The 14,412-nt window shown below is 34.8% G+C and overlaps 2 protein-coding genes across 4 annotated transcripts in view; one reads left to right on the forward strand and one right to left on the reverse strand.

Annotated features, from left to right (window-relative positions):
- LOC127861961 (probable proline--tRNA ligase, mitochondrial) overlaps positions 1–547 on the reverse strand; it is a 23,457-nt gene extending 22,910 nt beyond the window's left edge. The window contains exon 1 of the mRNA XM_052400747.1: positions 462–547. Within this exon, the coding sequence (XP_052256707.1) occupies positions 462–479 (18 nt within the window). The 5' untranslated portion in view covers positions 480–547. The remainder of the gene's footprint in view (positions 1–461) is intronic.
- LOC127861962 (NADH-cytochrome b5 reductase-like) lies at positions 35–13,409 on the forward strand. 3 transcript variants are annotated; one of them, XM_052400748.1, is made up of 9 exons: positions 35–364; positions 764–877; positions 915–990; positions 4,556–4,739; positions 5,939–6,087; positions 7,010–7,097; positions 8,194–8,298; positions 9,124–9,327; positions 12,864–13,409. In XM_052400748.1, exons 2-9 carry the CDS (start codon positions 865–867, stop codon positions 13,068–13,070), a joined length of 1,026 nt encoding a protein of 341 aa, XP_052256708.1. In that variant the 5' UTR covers positions 35–364; positions 764–864; the 3' UTR covers positions 13,071–13,409. The 3 variants fall into 3 exon arrangements, with proteins under 3 accessions (XP_052256708.1, XP_052256709.1, XP_052256710.1); XM_052400749.1 differs by lacking the exons at positions 764–877; positions 915–990; XM_052400750.1 differs by lacking the exons at positions 35–364; positions 764–877; positions 915–990 and adding an exon at positions 2,526–2,762.
- The last annotated feature ends 1,003 nt before the right edge of the window (positions 13,410–14,412 follow it).

Consider the following 14,412-nt stretch of genomic DNA (forward strand, 5'->3'; position numbering starts at 1 on the left):
TCTTGGATACGAATTCAAGATTATGATTATTATAAAGTTGGCCTACATTTTTCACAACTAAATTTTACTTTGCCCGAGAACAGCACTCACACTAAATCTACTGAGTTATCGATTTGAAAGACTATAAAATATTTTTTTGAATAATGAACTAATTTTCATTGTTTCCATTTTTTGATATAAAGAAACCAATAAGCCTTAATCCGACCAACTATCAAATTTATTGATAATTCGGACAAACAAAATTCGGACATATCAGGAAATATACTTAGATAAAGCTTATATTTTATGCAAATGAACCAGCTCAGATTAAGTGAAAATGGTCAAGTCCAAGCAAACAGCTCACTACCTCAACTGAAGAAGCATGGTTTGCTTAATTTGTTGAGTTTGTTCTGGCTACTTAGGGTATCTTGTTTACAGATTTTTCTAAACGTTTAAACGAAATGAAATAAACGAAATGATACCGTTTTAACGGTATCCATACGTCTGTTTTAAAAGCATCAGTGCCATCACATTTCCAAACTGAAAGTAGTGATTATTTCCGGAAGTTATATTTAGTTCATAACCCATTCGCACAATGTCGTCATATTAAAACCAACTGTTCTCGTCATTGTCTAACCATTGGGTTACGCTTCTAACCATTGGGTTACGCGTTTTCTACTTACATGCCGTTATATTTTGTAACAAAGATGAATTTATATTTAACCCACATTTCTTCAATAAGAGTACACCAGTGTTAATTTTTTTAATTGTTTTACTTAACAAGATGTACATCAAAACGAGTATCTGTTCATTAAATTAAAAATGAATGCCAATGAATAAACAGCGGAAAATTTTCCTCATGCACTTCATGCCGACGTGCGTTGAATGTTCAAGACGATTAGGGGCATGATCATGCAAGAAATAGCGGGAAACTTTTCCCGAGCACTTATTGCCGATGCGGGTTAAATATTCAAGACGTCTAGGTCGTGCAGGTGTATTGTTATGTCTACGGTACTGTAAATAAGGGCCATCTGGCGCACGTGATACAAAAACAAGTCTTTTTCAGCAGCTTTTAATGAGTTTTGCAACATCGTAATGTAATGAACTTAAATGGATTCTGTTGACATTGACTGTTGTTTAAACGTTCACTGTTTTTGTAAACGTTTTTGAGCAAAACACAAAACGCCATCGTTTAAACGTTTAAACGTGATACCCTTTACTGGCTACCATAACTTGAAATATTGCTTTAATAATATTTTCATAATTTTGACTTGCAACTATAGATAATTTCACATCTATATTGAATACTTTTGACAATATTTTGTCCAAATACTCTACCCTATAGCTGGGTCATTACATAATATATTATGTATTGTCCAAATCACAGGTGATTAGCGTGTGGCTATGATATTAATTAGTGAAATCATCATTTTTAATGACAAATAATCATATTATAACGAACAAAAAAAAAATTCACTATCATATATATATATAACAAGGTATCCAACTAGAAATCACCTGAAAACAGGGAACATCGCTTTGAACAGCCATTACTTCATCAATTGTGCAGCGATTTTCATGATCTTGGTCTTATTCAACCCAGAAATGAATTTCCTTTCTGGAAATGTACATGTCTTGCAATATTCTGACAAATACTGGGTCAACCTTTAAGAAATAACACGATACACAACTCACGTGACCCACTAGACAATATCTAGGTCAAGTTTGAATATGGGTCATGCCGGGTCAAAAACTAGGTCACTTAGTGCATTTCAAGGATTTAGCATGGTGTCTGCTCTCTAATTTAAGTAGTTTTCATCTGATCTTCACCAAATTTGGTCCTAAGTTGTGGCTTAATGATATCTAGGTCAAGTTCAAATATGGGTTATGCTGGGTCAAAAACTAGGTCACTTAGTGCATTTCAAGCATTTAGCATGGTGTCCAAAACCTTAAAACGGGCGTATCTTGTGACAGTTTCGCACTCTTGTTTTCAAAATTATTTATAGAGTGAATTACAATACAGGGTAAGATTTAGGGAACAGGTCTAGTTTGTACTATACAACCTTTTAACTGAAGTACCTACCTATGGCTACTCTTGTTACTGTTTCAATCTTTTCGATTCCATAGCCACCAAATGTTGGGCATATAATTATGCGACAAAGTTAGATGATTTGCCAAAATGTTCCATAGTGTCTACAGGCATTTATAAGCAAAGTAAAATTTAAAATAATAGCTACAAGTCAAGTTTTGTTTGTTCTAGATTATTGTACGCATGTGTACAAATAGAAAAAATCACCTTGTTTCAATTTTAATTTTTAAATTGAAAGCATATACTGTGTATAACCTGTTATACCATGTGTGCAAAAGAAAGCTTATACAAATTATATTTATAATGCATAGTTTTATAGTATAACATCCATTTAAATTCCATTAACAAAAAGTTCCATCATTTTGTTATTTAAATATCAAATTTATCTAATGCAAGAAACAACTTGAGTTTAATGTCTCACACCCTTGAAGATTGTAAATGACCATCTATTAACAGTGCTTTAATTATTCAAGTATATGCAATGATATTGTTTGACAACTATTTAAACTGTGTGATTTTCATGTTAAATGCTTGCACAGCTACACAACTAGATAGAAATCTCCACAAATTGGTCAGTAAGTTCAGAGACTTTTTTGTTCTCACCCATAATCTGTTGCAAACTAGCCATGTATTACATCTTGCATTTTTTAGAGACCTGGCTTAAATGATATCACTCACTTTGATCAGCTTACAGGTATTATTGCCAATTACTTTTTTAGTGTTTAACGAAAGATTGCATTGTTTGTTTTAAATTAAAAATCTACAAATTAAAACATATATATGAAAATCTGCTATTGATGTTAGATGCATCATTAAATTACACTGGAGTCCACATTTATTGCCCAATATTAATGAAACTTGATCAGAACATTTTTGTCAATGAAATGTCAGCAGTTCAAAACTGGGTTATAAGGGTTAAAAATAAGGTCAAAGGTACAGATTTAAGAAACCATCTTGCAAACACTAGATGCCATATTTATTGCCCAATCTTAATGAAACTTTTGTCTCAATGACGGGTTTAAAACTGGGCCACATGCTTTATTAAGCTAGGTTATTATTTTAAATTATAGACAAAGCTTTTGAACATTGTAGAGGCTACATTTATTGCTAACGTTAATAAAACAATAAATGTGAGCACCTTTAAGGTCACATTTACATATTGCCCAATCTTCTGAAACATGGTTTTAATATTGTTTGCAATGATATCTCAGCCTGGTTTTAAACTGGGTCATGTGGGGTCAAAAACTAAGTCATTCGGTCGAATTAAAATTAAGTGTGGTAACATTATAGAATATTCTAGAGGTTACATTTATTGCCCAATCTTCATCATAATTAAGAACCCTTTTTCCAATTATATCTGGTCAATTAGAATGTGTGTCTTGTAGGGTCAACTACTATGTAATTTTGTATAACTTAAACTAAAAGCTGGTGAACACTCCAGATGCCACATTTATTGCCAAATCTTCATGGAAACTTGCTCAGAACATTCCTACAAATGTTATCTTTGCAGAGTGTGCAACTGGGTACCTTTGTTTAATTAAGCTTGTGAACACTTAATAGGCACTTTTACTTCACAATCTTTATCAGAATTGAGTTACAGTAGAACATTTCTTCCAATTATATCATCGCCAAGTGCACAACATGGTCATCAGGGGTGAAAATCAAGGTTACCTGGTTAAATTAAAGAAAAAGCCTGAACACTCTGGAGGCCACATTTAATGTCTTATCTTCAAATTAGTGATCAGCTCAATTAGGGAAAAGCTTTTGAAGACTCATGAAACTTGTCCCAGTAATATCTCTGCCAATTTTACAACAGTGTCAAAGGGTGGAAACAACTAGGTCACTAGGTGAAATGAAAGAAAAATCATATTTGTGTGAGAGTTTACCGAGTTCAATCCTTAACGTTATTTATGTAATGTTAAGTTCAAACATTGACTTTGCACCTGCATGTTGGTACACTTAATCATGATTGACGGTTTAGTAGTTTTACTGCAGAGCTTGGCTTTTCATCAAGGTTCAATATCTGAACTATAAAGGGTTTTATTACTGTCTGTCCCACATGAAGGCATCTTAATTCTGTTGTCTGCTTATATTGTTGACTTTATGGTATTTAATACTGGTATACCAATAGCGTTAGGTATCATTCCTGACCCACCATCAAATATATGGTTACATACAAGGGGACAAAGGTAGTGCGTATAAACAGCCGTTCACAGGGTGCAGAGATAGGCATAGAATATTGCTCAATGTCTTTCTCAACTAGAATTGATTCTCTTATATTGGATGCATGACTCAGTATCTTCTTAGTTCAGATCCTTTGCGTAAAATAGGCTTTGGTCTCTTATAATTCACAACAATTATCATTTAATATTCATCAAGATCGTTACGTTATTTCAAGGTTGCTTTTTATCTGGAGTGACAAAACTGTTTAACACACATTTCTGATGTATATTTATACATTTTTTTACCTGTTGATGTTGATTTCAGTGGTAATACCATGACATCTGGACTTCCTCTCCCGCCTGAGAAACCTTTAGAAAGTGACTGCTGTGGTCAAGGGTGTGTGCCTTGTGTTAAAGAAATTTATGAGGAAAACCTTATCATTTGGCAGAATGAGTGTGAAAAGATTCACTTAAAACCTCAAGAAGTGGTGAACAATTTACCATCTGAGGCAAGTGCAGATTTAATCATTCTTACTCAACAAAAGTGACCAATTGCCAAAGGTTCCTCTATAAATACTTGCTATACAAAATATACATATAAATACAAAACCAACACAATACACTGCAACTCCAATATATCACGGTTGAAGGGGTCCAAAGATCGCAACCGTGATATATCCGGCGCGCGATATAAATTGTCAGTTAATGTATGCATGTATATGTATACATTAGCATCATTATGCAATCTCAAAACACGCTATTTACCAACCTTATTCAAGTTTGTGTTATATCCATATGTCATTAATTGGTTTAACACAAAACATTATTCCATGTGAGTATTATTAAATGCGTATAATTAAATTTTTAATCCGAAAAACATTGCCGAGTTTTATTGTTCAAGAAAGCATGCACAAATTAGACCCATGTACAAAATGACGTCATTCATTTCTCATGAAAAGCATGCACAGCATGGGGTTTAATAGTAGAGCATTGTGACTAACTGATCTATATTGTATACTGTATCTAACGCACACAGATTGTTGAGATAGGTCAGTATTGACTTGTGACATTTACTGTTATAATTGTGTACACCTTCATGTGTGCACTGGTGCGTTTCGGCAGTTCAAAGCAAATTCAATAGAGAATTGTAACACCCGAAATGACCTGTCATGTTTGACAAATGGGTCTTTTGTTTATCGCAGTACACAGGTGTTAATGTGATGTACAATGTAAGCAAACAATCTGGTCAAAACTGGATTATGACTGTTGGATTAAAGTTGGTGAAAAAAAGGGAAAAATACTTGCTTGAAACGGATTTTAATGCATCAAATTCTCAGATAAAAACATTTTATTTAAGGATTATGCTCGTCAGATTTTTGGGAGCCATAGCCGATTCGCGATATATTGGACAGCGCGATATAACGGACCGTGATATATTGGAGTTGCAGTGTATATAGTATAAGAAATAAAGCCTTTTAACCAGTGTTAAATATTACTCCATCCAACATGAGCTAAAGTTATGAAAGTCACTGCTCAATAAAATCGTTGTACCTAAATATTTTGTAAAGTAACAACTCAATTTTGTCAAAGGCTTTACACACTTAAAGAAATTATATATTTCTATAACATAATACTTTTTTCTTTAGATAAGCAATACTAACAGATCAATTGTTTCTAACATCAATGTTATGTTTATTATTGGTTTCAGGTAAATGAACCTCTTCTTGACCTGCTTGAATATCGACTTTTCACTATTAAACACATAGAGGATGAACCTGATGGGTGTAAGAGATATCAATTTCAGTTGCCGACTGGAAGGTCCTTAGGGCTTAAAACTGGTCAACACATTATTATAAGGTATATGTAAGTCCTGACATATTGGACAACTTTGTTTACTTAATTTTATATTGTGAATGTTGTACTGCACTTTAGAAATACTTTTTATAGGAATTTCATTTTTTTCTATCTATGCAAACTTATAAAGCCATTTGTAAAGGACTTGCTCACAAATTTGCAAACTAACAACTTAGTTTTATTTGTCATGGATAACAACACTTCTAATTTGTCACTTCATTTGTATGCCCCCCTTCAAAAAGAGGGGGTATATTGTTTTGCTGGATGTCTGTGGGTCTGTTGGTAGACCAGCTCGTTTCCAATCAATAACTTGTGAACGGATTGATTAATTGACTTGATACTTCCCATGTGCATTGACCTTTGCCAGTAGATGACCCCGATTGAAATTGGGGTCACTGGGTCAACGGTCAAGGTCACTGCCACACTAAGAGTGAAAATTGTTTCAGATCAATAACTTGTGAACGGATGGACTGATTGGCTTGATACTTCCCATGTGCACTGGCGTTGCTCAGTAGATGGCCCCTATTGAAATTGGGCTCACTAGTTCAAAAGTCAAAGTCACGGTGACATAAGTGTTTAATTGGTTTTCTTATGGTCAGTTTTGTCGCAAAAAAATCCTCTGTCAAGGCCCTGTTTAGGAGTGGGGGCCTATGTCTTCGACTGCAGAGCTCTTGTTTGAATTTATTCATTTTTCCTCAGTATTTATGTGCCATATTTCTTTAGTTTTGCTTTTGACATATTGCACAAATTGTTAAATATGTTTACATAGAGATTTTGTATTTTTTGTTATCGCATTATAATTAATAAATATTCATCATTACCTTATGAGTGCAATACTGAACACTTGAATAATGGATCAAACCTATTAAAATTAGATCTATACTGAATGTGTATTTATATTTTACTTATGTATTAAAACTTATAGAGCACACATTGACGGATCTACTGTTACTAGGCAATATACACCTGTCTCAGACGTGGAGCAAAAGTCAAGTTTTGAACTGCTTATAAAGGTATAATCTGACTGTTATTTTAGAGTGCGTTAATTGGTTCAACTTTTAAAGGATAATTTGCTCAAAATTACTTTAACAAGAACATTTCATGAATTTTACTTATTATGGTGTAAACACGACTAGTGAATGAATGATTGCATTGCATTACACTCTTAATACATAATTACAGGTAATTTATAAGCATTGAAGGTAATTTTCATCACAAACCTTTTGAATTAAATGCATGACTTGTTTAGTGTTTTCCAAAATTTAGCACACCATGACTAAGGGTGGGGATATGTACATGTATGTTCCATGTTAAATTAGTAAGGTTTGATGTGTCTGCCATGCACAGTCACCGGTTCATTATTAGGAGGAACACATCAAACTCAAATCTGGGTTATGAACAATATAATCACCCCCTTTGGTTGGGACCTTTTGGAAGATGAAGGATTTGTGTGACCCTATATTAAACGATGATTAGATTTAAAGCGAGTAAACAATCTTTTATTTAAAACAGATACAACGCTGCTGAATAATAAACTAAAATAAAAGTCCAGACGAAATACTAACAGAAAATAAATGATGGTCAAGTTTTATTCAATTGCAAATAATACTCTGTTTAACAGCAGAAAAACTTTAATTCATGTACTTTAAGAATGTACATATACACCAATATTATAACCCCATTAATCTGTGTTGATTTGTTCAAATGACACATGTCCGTATCTTCGTCAACTTGTTTGTTATAAATTTATTTGAGTTAACAAAATTTGATTGATATATACAGATTGCTGAATTTTATTTTTAAAATATTCCTTGATTATATTCATAAGCTGCGAGAGTAAAATGTTAGCATTTTAATCATATATATACTGGTTTATACAAATAATCTAAGTGTTTAAGCATGTACCATCCTGAAGGTTTGGGTTGTACAGCTTATTGTCTGAAGACTCCTCCTCACATTTTTAACGAATGTTTATTTAGAGTAAATTACTTTGTTCGTTCGAATTGAATGAATTCATATGCAACACTGTTAGATATTATTTTATAAACGTACGATGGCTGTCTAATGCTTTGCTTGTTCTAAAGTTGCATGTTTCTATATTTGAAACAGGTATATAACAGAGGGAAGATGTCCCAATTTGTACGTTTGTGGACTATTGGCACATCTGTGGATATTCGTGGTCCCTGTGGATCATATAATTACATACCTAATCAGGTGTTGCATTTCTATATATATATATTTTTTAAATTTAAGTCTATAATAGGCTTCTGGAACTTGTTTGTGAATCTTCTGTCATCTGATGTAAATCTATATGCGATTGGTTCTATATCATATGAGCATTTCTTGCTAAATGTAAGAACATATTGGAGAACATAATAATTATATTATAGGTCTCAGAGGTCTCCTGAAATAAAACATCTGAACACAAAACTTAGCTTTAAAGAAGGGAATGTTGTATTATATTATTCTAGTTTTCTTTTTAAAACTGTAGCAATTTTTGTCGGGGCAGTTAGCTCAGTTGGTAGAGCGCTGGAGTTATATATTGAGGATCGCAGGTTTGATCAGGCCACATAACATATTTGAGGACCAGTCATGAAATACTTATTTTCTTCTATCAATACCTCTATTAAAAATGGTGATCTGTCAGTTACTGGCATAAGTAAATGCACTCAGTACAACAACAAAAGACACTAATCATTTATCTTGTTCGACAAGTCCATTGAGGCTAACGTGGTATGATGAAATGATCAATTTGCTGATGTTTTGGATTTAATGTTTTTTAATACAAATTTATATTGACGATATCCTACTTAAACCATTAATTTTTGAGTGTGTTTGTCTTACTGTAAGCATGCATATACTACAAACTCGCAGTGTGCAATTCGTATATTAAGGAGAACATCAAGTAAGGTATATGCTATTTACTGTTTAAATTGGTTTGGAATGAAGCGCATTTGGAACCTTAAGTATCATTTAATTTAATTGAAATTTCAATAAAGCTTGCAATCATTTAATTACATGTAATTGACATGTTTTCAGTACCGAGTTTTGTACATGTTCGCTATTGGAACCGGCATTGCGCCCATGTCTCAAGTTATAAACACCATCTTAAACAACGAAGAAGATGAGACTGTTATCCGCCTTCATTATGGGTGTCGTTGCTATGGTGATATATTGCTTAAGTCTCGCATTGATGATTGGTCTAGATACTGGAACTTCACTTGCACATACTACCTCAGTCAGGTGAATATTTTATGTTACACAGAATTCGTGTATGCATGTTTTAATAGGCGCTTACTGTAGATTTGTTGTTGAAAATTGTTCTTTTGTGTTCCGCTTTCTAAATGCAGCTGTTTTCATTATGCCCCCCTTCGAAGAAGAGGGGGTATATTGCTTTGCTCATGTTGGTCTGTCGGTCTGTCTGTCGGTCTGTCGGTCGGTCCGTCCACCAGGTGGTTTCCGGATGAAAACTCAAGAACGCTTGGGCCTAGGATCATGAAACTTCATAGGTACATTGATCATGACTCGCAGATGACCCATATTGATTTTGAGGTCACTAGGTCAAAGGTCAAGGTCACGGTGACCCAAAATAGTAAAATGGTTTCCGGATGATAACTCAAGAACGCTTAGGCCTAGGATTATGAAACTTGATAGGTAGATTGATCATGACTTGCAGATGACCCCTATTGATTTTCAGGTCACTAGGTCAAAGGTCAAGGTCACAGTGACCCGAAATAGGAAAATGGTTTCCGGATGATAACTCAAGAACGCTTAGGCCTAGGATCATGAAACTTACTAGGTAGATTGCTTATGACTCGCAGATGACCCCTATTGATTTTCAGGTCACTAGGTCAAAGGTCAAGGTCACAGTGACCTGAAATAGTAAAATGGTTTCTGGATGATAACTCAAGAACGCTTATGCCTAGGATCATGAAACTTTGTAGGTAGATTGATAATGGCTGGCAGATGACCCCTATTGATTTTCAGGTCACTAGGTCAAAGGTCAAGGTCACGGTGACCCAAAATAGGAAAATGGTTTCCGGATGATAACTCAAGAACGATTATGTCTAGAATCATGAAACTTCGTAGGTAGATTGATAATTGCTGGCAGATGACCCCTATTGATTTTCAGGTCACTAGGTCAAAGGTCAAGGTCACGGTGACCCGAAATAGTAAAATGGTTTCCGGATGATAACTCAAGAACGCTTATGCCTAGGATCATGAAACTTCATAGGTACATTGATCATAACTCGCAGATGACCCCTATTGATTTAGGTCACTAGGTCAAAGGTCAAGGTCACGGTGACCCGAAATAGTAAAATGGTTTCCGGATGATAACTCAAGAACGCTTTTGCCTAGGATCATGAAACTTGATAGGTAGATTGATCATGACTCGCAGTTGACCCCCATTGATTTTCAGGTCACTATATCAAAGGTCAAGGTCACGGTGACCTGAAATAGTAAAATGGTTTCTGGATGATAACTCAAGAACGCTAATGGCTACGATCATGAAACTTCATAGGTACATTGATCATGACTTGCAGATGCCCCCTATTGATTTTGAGGTCACTAGGTCAAAGGTCAAGGTCATGGTGACCCGAAATAGTAAAATGGTTTCCGGATGATAACTCAAGAACGCTTATGCATAGGATCATGAAACTTCATAGGTACATTGATCATGACTTGCAGATGACCCCTATCGATTTTGAGGTCACTAAGTCAAAGGTCAAGTTACGGTGACCCGAAATAGTAAAATGGTTTCCGGATGATAACTGAAGAACGCTAATTCTTAGGATCATGAAACTTGATAGGTAGATAGATCATGACTAGCAGATGACCCCTATTGATTTTCAGGTCACTAGGTCAAAGGTCAAGGTTACGGTGACCTGAAATAGTAAAATGGTTTCCAGATGATAACTCAATAACGCTTATGGCTAGGATCATGAAACTTCATAGGTACATTGATCATGACTGGCAGATGACCCCTATCGATTTTCAGGTCACTAGGTCAAAGGTCAAGGTCACAGTGACAAAAAACATATTCACACAATGGCTGTCACTACAAAGGAGAGCCCATATGGGGGGCATGCATGTTTTACAAACAGCCCTTGTAACCAAAGGTATTGACATTGCAGTGGTTATATAATCACAGTTTAGATTAATACATATCTGAATTACCATTTAGGTAGAAGGTTTGCTGTAAATACAGTAAACCTTTTTAGGCCTTTTAAAACAATTTATAAGGTTTTACATAGAGTGGAAATACTCATTTAACCAATGTTTGTGTCGTGCCATTAAACTATAGTCATTTATAGGCTTATAATATAGGTTGTTACTTGAGCACATTTATTCTGAGATTCACCAAACAAATATGTTTTTCTACCAAGACATTGTTAAATAATAAACTTTTGTGTCGGTATATTTAAGAGAGGCGCCCAGATTATATTTGAACAAAAATAAGGACGCAAAATAAGAATTGCAACAGTACCTTTTTTGAAGTAAGTGTTCAATATGAGATCCATGACATGCGTAAATAAGCCTACACCTTTTTAGCAACGATTCAAGAGTCTTGTTAGTAATATTTTGGTCCAGTTTTCTCCACTCGTCCTTAAGAGCTTTTTAAAGACCTATAATAGAGTTAACATTGCGCTTCTTTAGACGGCGTTTAAGGATTCCCCATATACCAAAGTTAATTGGAGTAGCATCCGGAGACTTCGGCACCCATTCGTCAAGGTCAATAAATTTCACTTTTCTCCTCTTACGAAACTGCAGGGTCTGTTTAGATGTGTGACTTGAGGCACTGTCCTGACAGAACACCATTGACTTCCGACCTTCTGAAAACAGTTTCGGAACGTCATTTCGAAGAAACGGCTACAATACCTTATTGATATAGAAATTGCTATTAAATTGAGTTCCTTTGTTGATAATGCGAATCTCGGTTTTTCCTTTATAAGAGACACCAGCCCATGCAATGAAACCCTTGGCGAAAGTGTCCCGCTTAACGAACTTAAATTTGTCGCTTACTGTTTCGACTTTTCTCATGTAGCAAACTTTGCGTCGCCTTTACGACCCATCTAAATAGAACATTGCCTCATCAGAAGTAACTAAGTTCTTCCATCTTCCACTTCTTAACTTCATGTATAACTGCCATGATCTAGCCCTCCTATTCTTAATTTGCACCATGTTAAGCTGATGAACTTTGCTTTTTTTTTCAAAGTTTAGCTTCCAATATTTTTGTGATAATGTTATATACAGTTCGTTTAGAGATGCCTAACATAGACGACATTTCACGTTGGGTTGTTGGATTAACTTTGTCGATTATACGATTGATTTTTCTGATGAGGTTCGGTGTGGCCATATTTCGACGATATCTAAACTTTGGCATAGGGAGGCCAGCATTGATATTTTGGCGTTTATGTCCATTATTATCACGAATGTTCTTGATGGAGCCCAAGGAAATCGAATATCCCATTGCTTTCAACTCATTTTGAATACTCCTATATGTGTGTTTAGTCTTCAAAAGTCCAACCAACACCCCTTCCACTTTATCACTAATTTTTGACGCACCATGCAATAAATGGCGAATATCAATGTTGAAACATCAATAATGTGATTGTACATGATAGAGTAAAAGCAATTTGTACGAGTTTTTCATGCGGTACTGTCTAAACTTGTATACAGATTTTGTTCAAATGTAATCTGGGCGCCTCTCGTACTTGTCCGAGTTTAGTTAAACTTTATTAAAATATTAACTATTTACAAGCTGATGTTTTTTTCAGGAAGATACTTATACCAGCAATAAAGCGTATCGCTATGGTGACAAAATAGTCAAGAACAAAATTGACGAGCTCTCCGTGAGGTCAGCAATGATAAATTTTACCAGTGACAGCTTTGTGCTTATATGTGGGACACACGCGTTTACAGCCGATATGTTAGATTTTCTCAGTGCTATAAATATTCTTAAAGGTAACATTCATAAGTTTTAACACACATTATGGGATAGTATTTATTTGCTGTTTATTTGTTCCATAGGGAGTGTTGAGGAAAAACATTAAGGCACCTAAATAATTTCTTGTATCAACAGAACAATTCATAAAAACAGAGATGAGAGAAGAATGCTTCCGTTTTCGTTTTCAATTTAGAGCATCCATTAGGTCATGTTCAGAATATTTTTATGAGAATTGGTGAATGGCAAGTGATAATGAATCTAAATGGCTTTAAAAGAAATACCCTTGTTATGCATTTACTACGACTCTAAATGAATAAGGGATTATTGTCTATTGAATTTTATTGAACTCTTAAGTAAATAAAGTATGTTTCTCACAGCATTCTTCATTAATGATAACCACTTTAACCTAATATACAATTACGTTTCAAAATGCAAAGCAAGTATAAGTATGTATTGGTCATCACGTGCTTTATGATATCGTCAGTGATTTGCTGAGAGTTTCGCTTTAAATGTGTCAAATCTTAGATCCTGTATTTTTGATTAATACTTGTAACTATATTGCAGAGGTTCCCATAGTGTAATGGCTATTGTGTCCTTCTAGAGACTGGGGGGGGGGGGGGGGTCATGGGTTCGATACCCACTGTGGTAGCGTTCTGTAGATCTTTCCCAAAAACACAAAGTACTTGCTGTTAGTCCCGGGAAAAGGGCTCGATAGCGTTTTAATAATCCATAGGCTTTCGATGCAATCGAGCTAAAATTGAGTGTCCTGTAGAATAGTTTGTTATCATTTTGTCTGAATGTTATAATCGGTAATTTCGAGCAGTTCAGTCAACAGTTGTTAGTTTTTAGTTAGTTGTTGTATAGAACACTCCTGCATGTACTGTCAAACTATGCGTATCTAAAAGTCAGTAGGTTTCTAAACAGAACTGATATTGACCATTTAATTATTCTGATAACCGACACGAACTTTAGATCATCATTTCTAAAATGAGCTATCATAAGGACGCCTTATCAGATGTACTGAAATGAAAACTTTAGTTGCATAAGAAAACAATAAACCTTATCTTACCACTTATTGCGAAACAACAAAAGCATTCGACTCACGTCTGATATGATACAAAGCTTTGGACACAAGCAACATATACCAATAAACATGTACTGTAGCAAACACGCATCAATCAATAAAACTGCGGTACTATGAACGGTCGATGCAAAGCCTTGTGGGGTTTAATCAGTTTCTTGACGTTTGTTTTCTAGATGTATTCCGCTTTTTATTTCATGCTGCATGTTTTTACATATGTTTTCTTGTGTGAAATCTCCGTTTGATTGCAGTTGGGAAAGAATTTACGTCCTGAATATATATAAAGAAAGATTTAAAT

Source organism: Dreissena polymorpha, chromosome 16, assembly GCF_020536995.1.
Source record: "Dreissena polymorpha isolate Duluth1 chromosome 16, UMN_Dpol_1.0, whole genome shotgun sequence".
Classification (NCBI taxonomy): domain Eukaryota; kingdom Metazoa; phylum Mollusca; class Bivalvia; order Myida; family Dreissenidae; genus Dreissena; species Dreissena polymorpha.